General features: G+C 39.4%; 1 protein-coding gene across 1 annotated transcript in view; it reads right to left on the bottom strand.

Annotated features, from left to right (window-relative positions):
* LOC107748975 (espin-like) overlaps positions 1–14,004 on the bottom strand; it is a 70,659-nt gene that overhangs the window by 46,769 nt on the left and 9,886 nt on the right. The window contains exons 3-5 of the mRNA XM_016564014.1: positions 6,547–6,733; positions 4,656–4,838; positions 1,945–2,086 (exon numbers count right to left, since the gene is read on the bottom strand). Coding sequence (XP_016419500.1) covers positions 1,945–2,086; positions 4,656–4,838; positions 6,547–6,733 — 512 coding nt within the window. The remainder of the gene's footprint in view (positions 1–1,944; positions 2,087–4,655; positions 4,839–6,546; positions 6,734–14,004) is intronic.

The raw sequence follows: 14,004 nt of genomic DNA, 5'->3' as shown, positions 1-14,004 counted from the left end.
AATGGTTTGTTCTATTTTTTTATTTTTGTTTTTACTAAAAGCACAAATGCCTATACAAACAAGCCAGCATTACTTAGTATAAATATTCTTCATCCAAAATCAGTGCAGCACCTTCTTCATCCGTTTTTCAGGCTTTATCTGGTCTTTTAACACCTGGTCAAAATTACGCATTGGGCTTTCTGACAAGAAGCCCAATAAATCTTCGCAGTATTCAAAGAATGTTCTTTTTTTATCAATGTTTTATTTTGTTACGTTGTACCTCAAAGGTCCAGCTGTGAAGTACAGGTCAATGATTCTTTGTTCCTTAATAATTTTAGAGATAAAAAAAATGGCGTAAAACATTCTTTGACAAGTGGTTCAGTTTTCTTTTGTGGTGTTTTCCTTTTTGAAAAAGTCTTTCGGTGAACTTGATCTATTGGATTCCCCTGAACAAACACATGGCGAACACCATTGCGAAAAGCTGTTTAGAAAAGAAACACAAACATCTTATGTAGATTCATATGAAAGGAAACAAACAATTATGAACCATTCAAACAGTTTTGCTTATTTTAGTTATAAAAAAAATTCATAGAGAAAGATTCAATCTTAAGGGCCCCTCACATGTTAAAAAAACATCTACTCAAACTTCATTCAGCTTCTCTGCTTAATTGAAATGGTTCCTTTGATTAATTTAATTTGTATGTACAGCATGATGATTTTAGGTGACCGTGATTTCACCAAGTACAACATCCTTGTTGATCCTGGAACAACATTCCAATCAACCAGTCAGAATTGAAGGATAACTTAGGATGAAATATCTGTTTTAGGCTTACGATCAGGGTTAGGTGCTTCTACACCCTTGGTTTCATTTCACACTGATTTTAGGAATAAATTATTGGTAGGGTTAGGGATTGAATTTAGTCTATATTTTTGGACAGTAATGTTGATCCAGGAACATGTCTTACTTGGCAAAATCACAGCGATTGTGGAGTGAGCGTGTTTTTATAGGGAGCTTGACTGGCAGTGACAGGTGAGGAGGATCCACTGATAGATTTCAGGTGTGAGTGATTGACAAGGGAGTGCAGGTGAGTGGCAAGAGGGATGCTGGGAAATGCAGTGCAGTGGTGGCTCAACTGGTGACTGACAAGGTGCTTCACCTAAGTACTTAAGGGTATGAACAATTATGCAATGTATTTATTTCAGTTTTTTAATAAATTTGCAAAGTTGTCACAAATCTTTTTTGTGCTTTGTCATTATGGTGTATGGCGTGTAGATTGATGTGGGGGAAAAAGTCATTTAAAGCAGTTTAACATAAGGCTACAACATAACAAAACCTGAAAAAAAAATGAAGGGGTATGAATACTTTCGCAAGGCACCGTAAATAAATTATCCTCAAAGGCCTGATGATCATATTTGAGACAATTTAGCATGATTTTCCTATAAAAAAAAAAAAGGAGGATGTTTTTAAAATTACAAGAAAAGTCCTTTTTTACTTGCTAAAAATAATAATAATAAACTATGAATCACATAAATCATGACAAAATAACAGCAGGTATGTAGTAGATTACGTACAAGTTTTTCAGCAAAGTTTTGAACACGTTGAATTTAGTGGCCTTAGAAATTTGCTTATCAAATATGATACAGTAGACTTTATAAAGTTAAAACGTCGTACACTAACACAGAATTAGATGAGATTTTAATCTTAAATTTTATCCTCTTTTATAAAACGGGGGGGGGGAATGACTGCTGACTGCATTTCTACAGTTTCTACTTTTGTGTTATATGCAAATATTAAAGGCTAAACGAAGCAAACAAGCAAATTACCAAAAATAAAGAAAACATTTAATTAACATATTTTGTAGTACTGAGAATGTAAACAGAGATAAGTGAGCATTTGTAATAACAATTTAATTTGCTTTTGTTGTAAAACTCTTGTTTAAGACTGCTTTATGGTTGTGTCTGTGCTGTTTCTCACCATGTTTTCAACAGTGCGGATGTACTTGGCACACTGCTGATGCCCGTTGTATTCAGCCAGGTCTGCCGCTGAGAATCCATCCTGGTCCCGTATCCCCATGTCCACTCCGTTCACTACCAGAATCTGACAGCACTGACAGCAGAGAAACAGACATTTACATTAACAACCAGATAGACTAGATAATCTGGGGCTGTTTTATTAAATAGATTTACCGCTGTCTGCTAAAGCAAGCATTACTATTCCTATTGCTCATTCATAAAGTTAAGGATGTGAACAAACAGAATTGTGCACATATTCATGACTAAACGACATCTGTTGAAAAAGTGTGTGCTCGTTCTGAAGGGTGTAAATATTTGTCTGTTTGAGAAAGAGAGTTGAGTAAAGTATGAGTGGTGTTCATGAATGCAGTAAAAGGGTACTTTGTTAATGACAGCTGTCATGCGTTTGGCCCTCAGGTGGAGAACAAGAGACAATACTCTCTGAAAGTTTCTGTGTTCAGATGGATAATGTTACAAACCAATAAAGGTGCCGCATGACTGTGGAAAGTTCCCAGCACTAAAGTTTACAGCACTTTCACAATAATATCATCCATCCTGGTCCCGTATCCCCATGTCCACTCCGTTCACTACCAGAATCTGACAGCACTGACAGCAGAGAAACAGACATTTACATTAACAACCAGATAGACTAGATAATCTGGGGCTGTTTTATTAAATAGATTTACCGCTGTCTGCTAAAGCAAGCATTACTATTCCTATTGCTCATTCATAAAGTTAAGGATGTGAACAAACAGAATTGTGCACATATTCATGACTAAACGACATCTGTTGAAAAAGTGTGTGCTCGTTCTGAAGGGTGTAAATATTTGTCTGTTTGAGAAAGAGAGTTGAGTAAAGTATGAGTGGTGTTCATGAATGCAGTAAAAGGGTACTTTGTTAATAACAGCTGTCATGCGTTTGGCCCTCAGGTGGAGAACGAGAGACAATACTCTCTGAAAGTTTCTGTGTTCAGATGGATAATGTTACAAACCAATAAAGGTGCCGCATGACTGTGGAAAGTTCCAAGCACTAAAGTTTATAGCACTTTCACAATAATATCATACAGGTTATGGTATAAACACTTTTTTTCTTAATTATGTATTAAGAATGTATTAATTCTAATTATAGTAAATTCTAATAAAAGTGTTTGCCTGATTACTAAGGATGAAGGTGAATATAAATGTTATATCATAGAAATCGAAAAATATTAACACAGAAAAAAAAAATCACAAACTAGGCATCTAGCCAACAAACGATATGACATTAGAACAGAATAAGGCTCAGGTTTCTGAATAAATAAATGCAACAAATAAAGCATATAACAATTATTAAATATAACATGAAAAATGCACAATAATTGCAATAATAATTCTTTATAATATATTGTACATACAGAAAGGAAAAAGAATTTCATTTTTAACTCAACTAAACTTTCTATTGATTTACTATAGACTTGCTGAGAGTGTATACTAACCAAACGTTGTATGCAATGTCACTATAATATGTATAACATGTCACTTTTTTCTCATAAATCATCTATTGTATTAAAGTTATGTATTATTCCAAGAGTTCACAAATGTGATGTTTAAGAATCATTCTTGATTTTTTTCCAAGTCAAAGTCAAAACATAGATGCTCTTATAAAGTAAATCACCAAAACAGACATTTGATCATATTAAACTACAGTATACTGCAAAATACTGCTCATCATGCTAGGTTATATAGCACACCTGGCTAAAATGATGCACCTCTAGTTTGCAATGCCAACAAACAGTTTTGTGCAATGTTAAGTAACTGCATAGAATGAAGGATAAAACAGGACTTCTAAATAATTAAAAGTATCCAAAATGTAAAGTTTTAGTTACACATGATTGTTAGATCAAATCTCCACATCAGAAATAAAGCAACCAGCGTTTATAGACAGACTTTTTTTAGGTTCTAGTTTATAAAAGAGACTTCAAAATGTAATGTTCAAAAATATATCTTTTTTTATTATTATTATTTTACTCAAGTAATAGTCAAGATATAGCTTCTCTTTTTTATATAATTATACAATACACAACTAAAACAGATATTTGCTTTATATTATAGATTATTTAGAACATTACCTCAATTTAGTTGTACATCTTGGCATTCCATCTCAGATGAAACAGTTTGAGTGGAAGATCACATTAAATTATTTGTACCACAATGACTCTGTTATCATATGTTGTGTATAGTCAACATTAAATCAGTTGACCCCATTTATTTATTTACTTTATTTACATGTACCTGATCTTATTGTGCATGCATAATTTTTCTTTTCTTTTTTTTCTAAAAAAAAAAAAAGTTTTTCATTTGTCTTTAAAAAATAAAAATTATTTTGGCAGTGAAAAAAAGATACTGACCAATAATAACTACAATAATAAAAATAGTTAAATGTACTGCAAATGCATTTTCCTATTTTAACCCTAAATACATTATACTAAAAGAAAGTGTTCACAATTTATGATGTGTTCACAATTCACAAATACTGACTGCATGGAGTTTTGTATTCCTAAGGTTGTAATATCACAATATAATTTCTCACTGTCTGATGTGTTTTAGATGTCAGAGCTGTAATTACTATTGCAGTTGCATTTGCAAGGCAAGAAACATTCACATAGATTAGTTTCTCTTACATACCTCCAGCTCTCCGTTCTCGGCTGCGTCATGAAGGGGTGTCCCACCCCAGCTGTCCGTCACTATCTCCCCGCCGTGCAGCAGCAGCCAGCTGAGAACCTTGGCATGGCCGCGGCTGGCAGCAAAGTGCATGGCAGTGGCCCCATCATTGTCTCTGTCAGACAGGCTGATTTCTGTGAAACTCATCTATACAAGACAAAAAGTAAGAAGTAGTTAGTACAGACATGATAAAATGTTTCTTTTCCCTGTTTGTTGACTTCTTAATATGCAGGTGATGTAAATATCCAACAAGTCTGATCAAGAACCTACAGATATGATGTTAAATTATACTGCAAAATACTGCTCATCATAGTAGCTCATATACACACCTGGCTGAAATAATGCACCTTTAGTTTGCAATGCCAACAAACAGTTTCGTTCAATGTCAAGTAATTAAAGAGAATGAAGGATAAAACAAGTCTTCTAAAGAACTTAAACTGTCAGATCCCTTTTGTCTGGTAACCAAAACCCAGCCACTGAAGTTTTGTCTGGCACCCAAAAACTGTTAACAGCAAATCGTTTCTGGTACCCAAAATCACAAGTGCTTTCACACAAAATTGCTTCACGTCAATATCCCATCCCATTAAACCTTGAAACTGTGATATTTTGCCTTATCTTTTTTTCGTGAAGACGAACACTCCATGAAACGCCACAATCACAGATTAAACAACAGTAGCATGCATGGCAAGAGCAAGGAAATTATAATAAATAATATTAAATGTAAAAAACATAATAAAAATTATGATAAATGATATAAATGAAATGATAAATTACATAAACGACTAATGATTATAAACGTAATGATAAATAACATAAATGACTAATGATTACAAAACAAATTTAACATGAAGAAAATCAAACAAAATAAGTTTCTGGTTGCTCTCTGAAAGCTACACACACATAGGTTGCTATACTGAAACAGATCCTTAGATCTTTCAACATTAACAAAACAACTAGGTTTCTATAATTTTTATTTGAATTTCTCACAAATTTGGACGCTTTTCAGTAACATTTGGTAGTTGTTGCTGGAGAACTTGCATATGTGGTATTTATGGTACATGTTCCATTCTTGTGAAAGTGAAAATTATTTTCTGTGACAATCAACATTTAGGGCCCTATTTTAACGATCTAAGCGCATGGTCTAAAGCGTACGGCAGGTGCACTTAGGGCGTGTCCGAATCCACTTTTGCTAGTTTAACGACGGAAAAAAACGGTCGGTGCACCCGGAGCATGGTCTAAAAGGGCTGTCCCTATTCCCTTAATGAGTAATGGATGTGTTTTGGGCATAACGTGCAAAAAAACAATCAGAGTCTCATCTCCCATTCCCTTTAAGAGCCAGTTGCACTCGTGCCATGGCGGATTTGCTATTTACATGGCAGAATTTGCAAGCGCAAAGACAGAACGCGCCTCCAGAGATGAAACGGAGCTGCTCGTGCGCGAGCAAATAGGTAGCCTAATTCTGATACTTGCAATGACTATTTGGGGGGCTGGGGGTTGAGTGGGGTATGAGTGGTTATGAACGAATGAATGAAACGCATTTGTCCGTGTTTCACTCCGTCTCGAATCTCGAGTCTTGCTCGAAATAGTCTCGAGCAAGACTGTACGACATTCATGATTTGACTGATTTTTACGTAGAAAGGTCGACAGCACACCACATTAAAATAAATGATCATTCATGTTTTCATAACCGCTGACCAAATTCAAAAACAAAACTAAAATGAAATCATCTTTGAGAGCAAGGGGGCCCCCTGGTGTTTCGGGGGCCCTAAGCAGCTTGCATATTTTGCATATAGGGAGGATCGGCTCTGACTGAACGGTCAGGCCAACTTGTGAATAAAAGCTGTTTTTGGCTCACCAGCCAGACAATGACAGTGTTGTGTCCCATCTGGGCAGCAGCGTGCAATGGTGTCATCCCATCATTGGCTCTGATACTTGGCTCCGCCCCGCAGTCCTTCACTAAGTATTGGACGACTTCCAGGTGGCCCTCCTGACATGCAAGGTATAGTGGTGTGGCACCATTCTTAGTTTGGAAATTGACAACTCTAAAACACATGCAAAAACACAAAAACAAGGAAATTAGACATTGAAATAGAAGTTGATTAGAGATATGACAAATGTTTAATGTTGTTTCTATATCAATAGTACTTCTATCTCCTAACAGTCGTGTAAACATCCTTTTTGAGTGTAAAAACACGGAACATGAGCAAAACCCTGACCCTTCAAAATCATATATTACTACTTTCAATTACAGCATTACTGCATGTGTTTATACTGACATTTAATGATAATATGACAGCAGAAAGTAGCTAACTAGCCTAACAGAACCCCCGATAATATTTCATATTATCTCACCACCATGATACAAGGGTGTTATCAGTGTCGAGCCAATATTTACTAAACTGTTAACATGTTGCTGTTGGGTCGCTTGGGTTTTTGGCTTGTTAATGCACTGTTATTGTGGTTTCTTGGTGGTTGATTTTTGTCTGAAGTCAAAAGAAGCCACCCTCAAATCTATGATATTCTGGTCTCTAGATATGACTCCTTCAGAGTAAATCTGTCTTTTCTCATTCTTTTCCTTGTTATATCATCATGGCGGGTCAGGCAAAGATGAGATGTAGTAGATTAAGGTGCAGTTTAATTACTTTAACCAAAATAAAAACAATAAAGACAATCCAACTTAATAGGAATCAACCTAAGATCTTCCCAGCTGGTAAAGACAATACCAGACAGAGAACTAAACCGAACAGGGGAATATAAAGCTGCGTTCACACCATGTCGTAATTACCATAATTACGAGATGACAACACGTGACATTCTACTCGGAGCTGAATTATGTGTTTCTATAGCCGGGTTATATGTTTGTGGTAATTATGACATGGCGTGAATGCAGCATAAATACAGAAGACAACAAGGAGTGAAACAAGGCACAGGTGGGACTGATCAATAACCAAGGCAACAGATGACATTCTCACAGAAACTAATGCAACAGGAACTAAATACAGGAACTCAGAAGATGAAGACAGAAACAACAGAACAAAACTATCAAAATAAGAGTCTTGGATTAAGCAAAACTGACATATATCATCTGCATAGTAAGACAGAAGGGTAACAAGCTTTAAGATTTTATGGGTTTTGTGTTCACAGCATAAAAGTTTGAAAGACATCTTGAGGAGATTTGTGGCATTAATCTTCCAACTTTTGTTTTTCCAATGGCAGATTATAAAATATAGGCAAACATGAGTCTCATACACGTACATTGAGGGAGAGGCCCAAACCATATATATAGCCAAGAATATCAGACTTAAGAGCGGACTTTTGACTATAGGCAACCACAAAGACGACAAGCACCACTCAGAACATGTCAAAATGGTTTGTGTTCAAAGTGTACAACAAATCTGACACGTGTGCACTTAAAATGCAAATCAAATTTGTATCCATCTTTTTGTATATCTGCTAGTTCAACCAACATTTAACAGCAATTCTCTACATTTTTGCACCTTGATCAAAAAAAACAAAAAACAAAACAAAAAAAAGGTCGTGGTGCGGAGGAAGCACACGGAGAGGCAGGAATCCACGATAGTCTTTAATTATCAAAACAAGACCAAAACACTCTGAAACTGAGGGAGACCACAACAACGATACAACTTTAATGCAAGACAAGGGAACTGAGGAAAACACAGGGCTTATAAACACCTGGAACGTAATCAGGGAGAACAGAAACAGGTGAGTAATCAATCAAAACAGGTGAACAGAATAAATGATAAACTAAATGAGAACAGGAACTGAACCAAACAGGGACAAACAGGAACTAAACGGAAACAAACATGTAACAGATAACGGCCCCCTCCGAAAGGCACAACCTCGTGCCACATAACATCGAGGAGTGGGAGGGTGGGCGCCTTGGAGGTCCCTCAGGACAGGCTTGGACCCGACGCGGTACCGGATCCAGGTCCCATGGCAGAGCGGGCAGCTCGGGGACCATGGTGGAGCAGACAGTTCAGGTTGCCATGGCGGAGCTGGTAGCTCAGGAGGTCATGGCGGATCCTCCATGGCATTAAGCAGCTCGGCCACGGGTATATGCCCCTCCCCCAAAAAAATTTTCTTAGGGAAAACTAGGAATCCTGGGGGGCGCTCTGGAGGGGATTCAGGGACTGGAGCCCTCCTTGGGCTAAACACGGGGACAGGAGCCCTCCGTGGGCTATACTCGGGAGCTTGAGACCTCCGTGGGCTAACCTCGGGAGCTGGAGCCCTCCGTGGGCTAGCCTCGGGAGCTGGAGCCCTCCGTGGGCTATACTCAGGAACAGGAGCCCACTCTGGGCTGGATTCGGGGACTGGGAAGCACTTACGAGAAGCTGGCACTGGAGGGCACTCTGGAGGAGCAGGCACAGCAAGGCGCTTTCGAGGAGCTGGCACTGGAGCGGACTCAGGGGCTAGAGCCGACACTGGAGCGGACTCAGGGGCTAGAGCTAGAGCCGACACTGGAGCGGACTCAGGGGCTAGAGCCGACACTGGAGCGCGCCTAGGGACCAGAACCAACCGCCTTCTCCTCCTCAGATTCCCCTCTAGGCTCGGGGTGAAAGGCGCGGCTGGCGGGCTTGCCGTTGCGGTGACCGGCAGGCTTGGGTCAATGGCGGCCGGTGGGCTTGACAACGGCGTGGCTGGCGGGCCTATCTTCGGAGCGGCCGGCATGCTGGAGTGAGCCGCGGCCGGCGGGCTTGACTTCGCAGTGGCGAAACGTGCGGCGGTTTCCATGCCATGGAGGAAAAAAAAAAACAGGAAAACAAACTGTTCAAAAAGGCGGAAAACAAACGCTTTCAGTTTTTATGGTTCTTGCATTCTGTCACAGATCGTGGTGCGGAAGAAGCACACAGAGAGGCAGGAATCCACGATAGAGCCTGAGGAAAACACATGGCTTATAAACACATGGAACGTAATCAGGGAGAACAGAAACAGGTGAGGAGTAATCAATCAAAACAGGTGAACAGAATAAACGATGATAAACTAAATGAGAACAGGAACTGAACCAAATAGGGGCAAACAGGAACTAAACAGAAACAAACATGTGACACGTGTATTAGATTCTAATTATTGATAACATTATTATAAAGTCTAAATGCCTATAAATGCTCGGATCATATTTCATTCCAAAATTAAAAGAAAGAAAAAAAAGACTCATGACACCCCTATACTCTCCCACAACACCACCACCAAATTCTCCTTAGAGAGATTTTCTTTAGTTTTCCTGAATTCTACCAGAAACCTAATAAAATATTATGAATCATTATTATGAGGTCCCAGAGACAAAGTGATACACCGGTCCACTGCTTGTTGTTCCCAGGGGAAGCATCCAGCATTAATATGTCTGTCCCAGATCCTTCCTCAAAATCACAGCAGGAGTTAGAACAGGAGTCTTCCTATAAATACTATAAAGCTCAGCTTTATTTGGACACAGACTGACGAGGCATCAATGAGTCTCTTAAGAGGATCAGTGCTGCTTCACTCGCTGTATTCTCTGGCTCTGTACAGGAGACAAACTATGTGGAGTCTTACTAGAAGAAAAGCGATTGTTTTTCTTTATGGTTTGGATCCAACCTTACATATTTTGCTCTTGTATCCCCTCGTCCCTCTGAACAATCTGTCTTTTGAAAAGTAATGCAAAGAATATAGTTACAGTATGTATGTTTCATGTGGTTACTGTATGGTCAGTGTAGTATACTGCCATACTACTCTTACTATTTCAGCAATATAGTATACACTCGTAAAAATAAAGGTTCTTTATTGGCAATCAATGGTTCCACAAAGAACCTTTACCATCCATGGAACCTTTTCATTCCACAAAAGGTTCTTTACAGTGGAAAAAGGTTCTTTAGATTATAAAAATGTTCTTCATACTAAGAAAAAATTGTTCTTTTAAGAACTGTTCACTGAAAGGTTCTTTGGTGAACCAAAACTGGTTCTACTATGGCATCGCTATGAAAACCCCATTTTGGAACCTTTATTTTTAAGAGTGTACTGTGCATAGTATGCAAACTTTATTTATCACTAGCCTAACATTTCCAATGTGACATATAAATATTACTATGTTAAGCATTTTTACACAAAATTGGGTTAAAATTGCTATGAAAAAATATTTCCAAGATGATAACTGGATAAATTTACCTTATGTTTAAAATGTTTATCAATGCATACTTTCATTTACTCAATGTTTTGTCTGTTCATCACAGTAAGGAGTACGCCAGTATTCTCTTCCAAGCTTTATCATGGCATGGAAAATTTATATCACATTGATATTTTGACAATACTACTGTTATAGTCAACAAAGATAACTGTACTGCAAGTTTACAACTTCCCATTGCAGTTTCGTTGAAGTTGTGCACTCTCAATGCAGTCTTGCTGATTATAACAGGAATGTTCTAGTTTTGTCAGATTGCATTGTGTTGCTCTCTCTCTTTGTACACACACACACTGTCAGGATCTTGGACTGTCTGTGTCATGTTTTGCTCCTGTTTCTGTTCCCTTATTTGGTCATGTTCCTGTCCTCATTTTGTTAATTAGTTTGATTATGATCCCATGCATCTGTGTTTCTCCAATCATCCCCTGTATTTAAGTCCTAGTCTGTGCAGTCTGTCTCTGTCGGGTCTACTCGTTATGTTTGTGTGTTTCCTACCGTTTCCAGTGTGGATGTACCCTGTGTTTGGATTGTATTAAAGACTGTGTTCGCTATTCCTCGTCTCCATCGTTCCTCGCCATCACAGAGTGTGACAGAAGAACCGACCTAAACAGTAACATCCGTTTGTCTAGCCTCCATTTTGTTTCCCGTTTTCACCCAGTGTCTTTTTTTACCGTTGTGTGCCCTTATGGATTTTCTCGTCCGCCTGGAGTTCCTCCTCCTCCTGCTGGAGTAGGGGGAGCGATCGCTCGAGGACCATACTAGACTGTTCCAGCTGCTAGCTAACACCACCAGCTACCCGGACGACGCGCTCTGTGCATTCTACGACGCAAGTTTAAACACCGCGTGCACAGCGCCATCGTCCGAAGATGGTCCTCGAGCGGATTTCGCCGTGTTTGTGGAGTGGATTCTGGCGAGAAACGGATTGTCTCTCACCGTCAATCCCGAGGATGATCTCGCCAGATACACTCCGGACCCAGAGCCCAGCCCACCATCTCCCCGTGGTGCAGAGCTAAAGCCCAAGGACGCACCTTCCCGGGAGGGGATGTAATGTCAGGATCATGGACTGTCTGTGTCATGTTTTGCTCCCATTTCTGTTCCCTTATTTGGTCATGTTCCTGTCCTCGTTTTGCTAACTAGTTTGATTATGATCCCATGCACCTGTGTTCCCCAATCATCCCCTGTATTTAAATCCTAGTCTGTGCAGTCTGTCTCTGTCGGGTCTACTCGCTATGTTCGTCTGTTTCCTACCATTTCCAGTGTGGATGTACCCTGTGTTTGGATTGTATTAAAGACTGTGTTCGCTATTCCTCATCTCCATCGTTCCTCGCCATCACAGAGTGTGACACACACACAGTCAAACACAGGATTAAAGAGCAGAGTTAAAACCTGCCAGTAAACAGTCTGACTGCGGGAATCATCTAGTTCAACAATCAGACAAAATAAGGCGGTCAATTTAATAGCATTGCAAATAAATTCTGCAAACAATGGATATGTTTCACAGCAGATATTGTCATTACTGGATGACTCAGATGATGTGTTGTTAATCTAACAAACACCTCAAAATAACAAACACGTGACTGTGGTGGAGAGGCTTCCAAAGAAAAATAAAGAGATGCTGAATTTTAAAACAGGAAGAGGAATTAATCAGGGGCTCAGTCATTAGGAAGTGATCAGACATGTGAATCTTTCATGAGTGTAACCCTAACAGGCACAGCCACCCGTGTGCTGGGGTGGGGGGGCCAGAGCACGACACACACACACACAGAGAGAGAGAGAGAGAGAGAGAAACCTATAATGACTACAAATAAAACGTTGGTTATTTATATGGCTTATAATATGGACAAACTGAAATACATTACATTTTGAATCATATTCAAATGAGATTCTTGTTTCACCAATGAAGCCAATGTAGAGTATTGATGGTGTATCATGTTATTTTCATAATTTACAGTCTAGACTCTTGGAACCTGGGACTTTCTCAACTCTACGGAAACAATGTTTGTAATGACATCACGACACCATTGTATGTTCACAAAGGTCCCTGACCTGATACAGCCTTATTTGCGGCACAGCTGTCCTTCCTGTATGAATAATTTAGGCTCTAGTGAAAAGGTAACAGAAGCAGCTGTCAGAAGATGTGTGGCAGAGCAAAACGCTTCAACCAACAAAGTCCCACTTGACCTCTTATTCATAAGGCAGTTGATCGGCTTTTTTGATCGATACAGTAATGTTCTTTCATGAGGAAGACCTTGATAAACTAGAACAAGTCAACCAACTGTAAATGATAATGCAAAGTAATGGAAACAGGCTGAAGTTGGACAAAAGGAGAATTTGGAATAATGTACCAGTAGCACTTTTCCTTGTGCTCAAATCTGATTATTGAGTCGGTAAGCTAAATTTGAGAATAGCACCAGTCTGAAAGAATAATTCAAATTCTGTTGAAAAAAAAAAAGTGGATGAACAGATTCTTTGAAAAGAATGAAAAAAAAAAAAAGAATCGGATGATGCTACTTTTCTCAGAGGAGGGCTTAGAGAAAGTGCTGAAGAGAGGGTTCACATACACAATACCTTTACAACAAATTTTGAAAATGCCCCTTTTTTTACTGCTTTACAATCTCATCTCATAAACCGCTTGTAACGAATCAGTCTACTGAAGGCGAGAGTAGTGAAGAACCCATGTGCAGTTTATTTACAGACGTGATCCAAACATCCAAACATAAACCGAGACACAGACTTGATATGAACAGACTTGACGAGGCATGAACAGACTTGACAGGAACAGACTTTACGTGGCATGAACAGACTAGACTCACCGACAGCGGGTTACAACATCAATACATGACAAAAGACAATGGCAACATGTGGGCTACTTATAGCAGACAAGAGGGTCACATGACAAGAACACAACAATGGGAAACTCTAAGGGCGGCTCCAGACGCCCAAACAAAATCCAAAAAGTCCAGGGGGGTGGTGGAGTGGAGGCGGAACTGGGGGAAGGATGGAGGGCCAGGCCCATGAAGAGGAACAGGCGGAGCAGGCAAAGTGGGGAGCCATGGCGGTGCAGGCAGAGCGGGGAGCCATGGTGGAGCAGGCAGAACGGGCAGCCATGGCGGAGCAGGCAGATCAGGCAGCCATGGTGGG

Source organism: Sinocyclocheilus rhinocerous, unplaced genomic scaffold (assembly GCF_001515625.1).
Source record: "Sinocyclocheilus rhinocerous isolate Xijiao unplaced genomic scaffold, SAMN03320098_v1.1 scaffold470, whole genome shotgun sequence".
Lineage (NCBI taxonomy): Eukaryota > Metazoa > Chordata > Actinopteri > Cypriniformes > Cyprinidae > Sinocyclocheilus > Sinocyclocheilus rhinocerous.
Note: the sequence above shows the minus strand (reverse complement) of the source record. Positions and strands in the feature narration are given on the sequence as shown.